Genomic DNA, 8,122 nt, shown 5'->3' with positions numbered 1-8,122 from the left:
TATATATATATATATATATATATATATATTGTTTTAACAGAGAAAGACATCTTTTGCTATAATTATAATGAGCTTATTGCATACAAAGCTCATATACTCTACAATTCATCAGAAGAGGTTAAAAGAGGGAAAAGAGAACAACAAAAAATCAAGTATACAGCATAAAACAAAAAGATGTAACAGTGAATAAAAGAGGAAAAGGTTCATTCGTACACCAGGAATAGTGTTGGTGAAATTTGGGAAGAGTGGAACTTTTTGAAGTCTACAGTGTTCTGACAACTAACAACTGATACAAGTAGTTTACTTCATGCTTCAACAGTTTTGTGCATAAAAAAAAGAGGTTTTAAAATGTCACGGGAACTTGGTGGATTTTTTCCTAATTTTATAAGTATGTCTACAAGTGGTAGGAGTTTTGAATTCAATAAGCGACTGAAGTTGTTGGAAAGATAATGGATAATCTTGTGAAATTCTGCCAAAGTCAGCTGTTACACATTGACCCTTTATCATGTCAGTGCCCAAAGAAACAATACCTTCAAGGTATAAGTAACTGACAGTGGATACTTATCTGATTGCATGTCTCATCATAGCTTCCAGTAGATCAATATTCTACCCAAGATGGAGGTTCTGAGCTGGAAATGCAGACTGCAAGATCTACCATAGCCATTGTCATCATATTCACTTAAGTCTGTTTTTCATGCTGGCATGGGTTGGATGGTTTGACAGGATTCAGCAAGCCATAAAACCATGTTGAGCTTCAGTGTCAGCTTTGGCATGGTCTACAGCTTGATGCCCTTCCTAATGCCAACCACTTTACAGAATATACTGGGTGCATTTTTTTTTTTTTGTGCTACCTGCACTACCAAGGTTACCAAGTAACTTGCAAGAAAAGAAAGGAATAGGAAAAAGGAAAGGAGAGAAGTGGGAAAGTAAAAAGCCTCCTCGACCATAGATGGGAGGTGGGGAAAGTAGTTGGAGGCCAGAGTGTGATGGAAGAACAAGCCCAGATGACTTGCAATAGAGATACAAGTTTGAGTAGTTGGAAAGCTAGAGAGATGGAAGTAGTGGTGGGATGCTAGACTATCTCAAGACACAGTAGATCACTGGAGGATAGCGGGGGGTGAAAGATGGGTGTAGAAATGCATAATGGCGACCGATCGTGCGAGATATGGAAGTGGCTTAGGGATTTATAGTAAGCGGGATGTGATAGTAGGTGTGAGAGGGCATTGAGAGCGATAGCAGGTAAAAGAGATGTATGGCAGAAGAGAGCAACAGCTGAAGACAGAAAAAGAGTTAATGAGTGGAAATAGTGTGAGCAGTGTTGATAATGAATAATGAAAGTAGTTCTGGGGAGTGGCTATGTAATATGTGCCTATTCTCTGCTCAGATGATTACAGTAGCTATGTCGTCCCTTAAATAGAGAAGTAATGATTGTTAGAGGATGAGGTGTAGGTAAACTACTTGACAGAGCTGAGAGAGGAGGGACAGGGCCACTCCATAATCATTTCAGTCCTTTGTCACCTCCTCCCCAATGTCCAGCGTCTTGAGATCAGTCTTCACTATGTCACCCCATGTTTTCCTGGGTCTCCCTTTTCCTCAAGTTCTATCCACTTTAAGTAATCAGCACTTCTTTATGTGACTGCCCCTATCCATACACATCACATGATCAAACCAGTGCAGTCGTTTCTCTTGCACACTACATCTGATTTGTCTTATGCCTAATTTTTTTCTCAGTACATTAACACTTTGTCGTTCATGCACACTGACATGCTTCATTCCTCTTTAGTCTTTGCATGTCCTCTGCATTCACAATCCATGTCTCACCAGCATGCAGCATTGCTGTTTGTATGCAAGTATCATACAATCTGCCCTTCACTTGGGGAGAGAGAGACTTTTTGATGCCAACAGAGGTAATAACTTTCTGAATTTCCTCCATCTTATTCTTATTCAAGCAACTACACTTTCTGAACATCCTCCTCCACTTCTAATTAGGTCACCTAGGTAACAGAAGCTATCCCCTTCCTCTAGGGAGCCTTCACAGCATTTGAGAAAATCAGTTTCACTTGGATAATTAGTCTTTATGGCCCTTGTGCATCTTCTATGCACAAACACTATTCTCTTCTTCAGCCTTCATGAGATTCTACTGCACCTCTTGTGTGTCCATAGCATACTCTGTCTATACTGTATGGAAATCCTGCTTACACCTCTCTGACATATCAAATAGATCCATTTACCTGAAGTGAGTAGAATCCTGACTGTTTTCTTACTTACTAGAACTTTGGTCTTTGGTAAGTTAACTTTTAGATCCTTCAATTCCAAGTTTTGCTCCCACACTTGAAATTTCTTTTCTAATTTTGTTACAAATTCCACCGTAAGAGCGAAATCATCAGAATACAGTATTCTCAGGGGTAACCAGTTTTAAAGTTCTCTGTAATGGCCTGAAGGACAATGATAAATAGGAGGGGATTGAAAACCAAATCCTGGTGAATGTCTACCTGCACATTAAATCTGTCTCTGTAATTCGTGGTTAACTCTCACCTTACTGACAGCACCCCTGTATATGATTTGTATAGCTTTCACAAGCCATTAATCTATCCCTAGCTTCCTCAAAGACCATTGTATCATCAAATCAGGGACTCAGTCAAAGTCTTTCTTCAGGTCAACAAATGCCAAATACAACGGTTCGTTCTTAGCTAAATACTTCTGCAGCTGTCCCATCAGGAAGATGACATCAGTAGTAGTTCTCCCTGGCACAAACTACATCTCATCAAGTCAAACACTGTTTCTTATCAATTGGGCTATTACTCTGTAACTTTCATGATCTGGTTCAGCAATTTGATACCTCTATAACTTTAAATAGATAGCTAGTGAGTGGCTGATAAAAGTCTTACTGAATAGATGCTAAGATATTTTGGCCTCTTTTGATGATTTTTAGCAATGTTTTCATCCAAAGTAGATTATTGTTGATAATAATGCCTAGGTTACATTAAGAGGAAGCTTCTTAAAATTGGTGTGAAAGAAGTTGGTAAATTTCAGGGGGGGGGGGTCCTAAAATGTATAGTGGTGCACTTGTCTACAGCCAACTTGAGTTGCCAGTCAGCAATCCATTGCTGCATTTTGTCTAGATCTGAATACGGGAAAGATCTAATAGAATGTAGGATCCCTTTTTTTTTTTTTTATCTCAAGGACAGTTTAATGCCATCTGTGTATTTTAACACGGTAGCATATTTTAAGTTGGCATCTATTTTATTAATGTCTGCAGCAAATAACAGGGGACCAAGAACAGATCCCTGCAGGATACTGGATGTCATCACGTGTGGTGCAGAATGTTGTCCTAGTACCATGACTACCTCTTTTAAACTAAGGATGTAAAATTTCAACCAGTTATAAAGATTATTAATATGAATATCCATGTCTAATATTGATAACAAAGCCACTCATTTTTAAAGAAGAGGTACAGGCTTGTAACTCTAGTCCCAGTATATAACTGGTACTTATTAATTTGTTCTGGGGAGATGGAAAGTAAAATCATCTTCTGCATGATTTGAACTCAGAATATAAAGGGAATTAAGTAAACACCAAAAGGTATTACTTTGATGGTCTAATTCTTTCATCAACTATCAATCTATTATTTAATTAGCTCTTTAGTGGTAAGTGGCAGTGTTGTGAAAGCAATATGGTTTTAATTCTCAGTGGGTGTCACTTTACCTAACTTCCTAATATGTTTGGGAAAGGCATGAACATTCCAACTTCCTATTTTTCTCTCCCCTAAAAGCACATACATGTTCAAACAAACCAAAATTAGTCACTTCTGTAGTGAGTAGAGAAAATGATGAATACATTACTGTATTTAGATTTATATGTCTATGTTTTGATTTCAAATCCTGCAAGAGTTTACTTTACGCGTTTATTCTTTTGATGGCCAGAAGTGGGTAGGGTCTGGATCAATACAAACAAGTTCTGTCAGTCCAATAAACTCTCTCTCTCTCTCTCTCTCTCTCTCTCTCTCTCAGAAATTGATGGTGTTTGTTAATGTTATTTAACCCCAGGTCAGCCCTGATTGAGAAGACTGATCAAAATATTCCAGCTGTGATCATCTCTTATTATTTTTAGACAATTCATCCAAGGCAGCTTTCCAAATTGTGTCCTTCTATTTTTTAAGATGTTACTGTGTAGCTTGAGGGAATTTAGCTGCTTTTTGTATTAGATTATGTAACCTCCCAAACCATTTCTTACCTATGGACCCCTTTGATTCCTATTTAACTCGAATGGACCCATACTATTCACTGTATATGAACAAAAAAAATCTTAGTGTATTTTTTTAATTAAATAATTGTATAAAAAAACAAAATATTTTGTGTGCTGTAGAAATATAACCAATATATTGCGCATAAATTTAACAAGATCTTATATGGACCCCAGTTGAGAACCCCTGCCCTATGGCTCCCTCATTGTGTTAATATAAAAATTGTTTTTGTTTTTATTTCAGATCATTTCAAAAACTAAATGAACATTTTGAGGTTGCGGGTCGTGGCTGTGTGTTCTTAAAACTGCAAGGTACTGATGCAACAAACTTAAAAGAAGATTATGCTCTTGCTTTACTCAAGAAAGGACTGAAAAGTAAGCAGACAGCCTATATTTACCACTGTGAGAAACATTTCTTGTGTCCAATTGGTTATGAAAATACTCCATTGAGAGCTACTGATGCATATTCGTAAGTAGTAATTTTGTATATATCTTGTTTCGGTAACAATCATCCTTGTTGTGGCTGGTTGGATGTTTGAACAAACAGAAAGAACTATTCTAAGTGCACCATAGCCAATAGAACCTTTAGAAAAATAAGCCTTTAATTTTTGTCACCATTGCTGTCATTGTTACAGATTCTTCATGAACCAATCACTGTTTAATTGTATTTCTGATAAGCAGAGTGACACGGGAGTGTCTGTAACTTGATGCAGAACAAGTATCACTTTGTTAAAAAAGCATCTATTTTTCGGTTTTCTCACCTGATGGACACATCTTTGCCAATATACTTGCTGAATGATATACATATCATGACAATTGTTTTCACTTCCACTTACCCATGCTTGCATGGGTTAGATTGAGACAGACCTTTAACAGTCAGATGCCATTCCTCACCAGTCCTTACGTATTTCCAAACACGATGATGATATTTCCCATGGCTAGACTTGCTTTCACAAAATATTGGAAATGTATAACAGTGCTTGTATGAAAGTGACACTCATTTGAAACTACCACGCGATGTTATGACAAGGAGACACATACATAATACATACACATAAACATATATATATATATATAACTATTTTCAGGATCTAATAGAATCGAGGTATTTTAATAACAAAAGCACCAAGGTAAAGTCAAGGATAGCATACCTGTAAATTAGCAGTGTGTATAGATACTCATATACTTACTAAAGCATATACGGATTTGTCCTTCCAGTTATGCATACATCCACAAATATATACCAAATACACCTAATGTATACATAAAATCCTACAAGAGTATACTCCAGCATGCAGTCCATGGTCCACTCTAGGCTCAAGATCTAACACAGGGAAGTTTATGAGTGTGGTGTAGTATAAATGATAACATAAGAGCGCTGAGGTTCACTACAGCTGTTTCAGATGTGTTTTTGTATTGATGAAAAAATCAATTACAATTATGTAACTGATATGTTCATCAATAAAAAACATGTCTGAAACAGCTGTAGTGAACCTCAGCCCATCTGCGTGTGTGTGCGTGCGTGCGTGCGTGCGTGCACATCCACTCACAAAGCTTTGGTTAGCTTGGGCCCAAAGTAGAAAACTCTTTCCCTAGGTGCCATACAATAAGACTAAGAAAACCATGAGGCTGGAAAGCAATATGTACATACATATATGTATGGATTCATAAACTTTTGTTTACAAACTAGAAAAAAAGAGCTCAGTATGTAGACTAAGTATATTTTATTAGAAGTTGAAACTTCTTGAATCATAACTCTGCATGTCATGTTTCCAATTATTCAAACTATTGAATTAGGAAGGTTGTGTAGTAATCATCATCATCATTTAACATCCTTCTTTGATACTGGCATAGGTTGGACAGTTTAACAGGATCTAATGAGCCAAAGAATAGCATCAAGGTTGAATGTCAGCTTTGACATGGTTTCTATAGATGGATGCCTTTCCTAATGCTAACCACCTTACAAAAATAACTGTAAACCCATTGAAATATGACTCATCACTAATATATCAGCATCAAATAGGTTACCAAATAAAACACCAGAAAATGCATCATCCATTGATCTATTTAGTGCCATCTTTTCACTTGCAGAAACATGTAACCCTATTCCAGATTCTTTGGTATTTTGCTGTCCTGGCATGAGATATTGCCATAGGTGATTTTATATTTATTATGTCTGTAATATTCTGAATCATGAATGTGTATGGCTCAGTGGTTAGAGCATCGGGCTTACAATTGTGAAGTTGTAATTTTGTTTCCTAGACCGGGTTGTGTGTTATGTTCTTGAGCAAGACACTTTATTTTCATGTTGCTCTAGTTCACTCAGCTATAGAAATGAGTTGTGGCCTCTGCCTTTCTCTTGGACATCAGTGGTGTAGAGAGGGAAGTCTTGAATGCATGAGCGACTGCTGGTGTTCCATAAACAACCTTGCCTGGACTTGTGCCTCAGAGGGGAACTTTCTAGGTGCAATCCTATGGTCATTCATGACCGAAGGGGGTCTTTACTTCAAAAATATTCAAATATTCTGAGTTAATTATTTCTTCTTTGGAGAGCTCATTTTTTCCTTTGATTTATAAGTTACTATGTGGTCTCACTAGTGCTAGCTACATGAAAAAGAAAAAACACCTACTACATGAGTATAGTGGTTGTGTTAGAAAAAGCATCCAGCCATAGAAACCATGCAAAAACAGACAATGGAGCTTGATGCAGTCTTCCCATTTGTTGAATTCTGTCAATTTCTCCTTTAATGGTATAATCATAACTGTTTTCTGGACCTAAGTTGCTATGGCTGGGCTGGAGTGGTGGTGAAGGGATGATATAGTAGATTTGTTATTGTTGTTTAACTCCAAGTCAACCATGGTCAAGCAGGCTTGTTTTGAAAGGTGTTCCAACCATGATCATACTCTCTTTTCAAGAGTACCTAGAACCACCTCATCTAATATGTTGTCTCTGTATTAAGACAATGGTAGCATGTGTGTGTGTAAGGACGAGGCAGGATCATTTGAAAGAAATTTGTCTGCTATTTCTAGCAGATGAAAAAAAAACATATAAAGACTCCAATGTTGTTTTCAGTATATCAGAGTTACTTGCATTGTTTTTTAAGATTGAACTCAAAGTCGTAAAAAACAAGGAATACTGAAACATGTTGCCTAAAGATTATAACCTCACAACAATTTCACTTTATAAGACAGTTTCTCTCTAAAAATCTTTGCTAAGATTCATCATTTGAAGAAAAGACAGATTTCTTTTGTATTTATTGAATGGTTAAAATGGTGCTTCTACAGTGTAGTTCTGGAAGAATAATAGTTTGTTGATTTCTGTTGTGGAAAAGACTATAATTGATTTGATTGACTCTAGTATATTACTATATATTAGTATATTACATTACTTAGTGTATTGTATATCACATTACTTAATTAATCTAGTATATTACATTAATTGATTAATCACTCTTTACAGCATTAATGGTAAAGTTGATCCTTGATTAGCAATTTTTATTGGGCCTGAAGGGAAGGAAAATAAAATTGATCTTTTGTACAAGTTGGATCCAAGTCTCACCCAGAGACCTCAAGAGACAACAAGTTAGAAGTTCATGTAGATGTTATACCTAGGGTACCATATATTTGAATTTGTACAGTGTTGTTCTAGAGAATGTTTTAAAATTTGAGATCACATAGACAGTATTTTACGTAGGATATGGGCAGCTCCCATGAGCACTGTCTTTTGAACTTCAGCCATTTTGGGGTTTCCTGGTATCTGAGCTAGGTAGTAATCAGCCCGTTTCGCTGTCATTCCCAGGGCACCTATGACAATAGGTATTGTTTTCGTCTTCAGATTCCACATTTTGCTAATTTCTAATTCAAGATCTTTATATTTGCT

At 36.6% G+C, this 8,122-nt stretch overlaps 1 protein-coding gene across 1 annotated transcript in view; it reads left to right on the top strand.

Annotated features, from left to right (window-relative positions):
* LOC106877634 (uncharacterized) overlaps positions 1 to 8,122 on the top strand; it is a 58,166-nt gene that overhangs the window by 45,399 nt on the left and 4,645 nt on the right. The window contains exons 7-8 of the mRNA XM_052969865.1: positions 1,732 to 1,838; positions 4,487 to 4,711. Coding sequence (XP_052825825.1) covers positions 1,732 to 1,838; positions 4,487 to 4,711 — 332 coding nt within the window. The remainder of the gene's footprint in view (positions 1 to 1,731; positions 1,839 to 4,486; positions 4,712 to 8,122) is intronic.

The sequence above is a fragment of the Octopus bimaculoides genome, chromosome 8, assembly GCF_001194135.2.
Source record: "Octopus bimaculoides isolate UCB-OBI-ISO-001 chromosome 8, ASM119413v2, whole genome shotgun sequence".
NCBI lineage: Eukaryota > Metazoa > Mollusca > Cephalopoda > Octopoda > Octopodidae > Octopus > Octopus bimaculoides.
The sequence above is the reverse complement of the archived record's forward strand: the minus strand, read 5'-3'. Positions and strand labels throughout refer to the sequence as shown.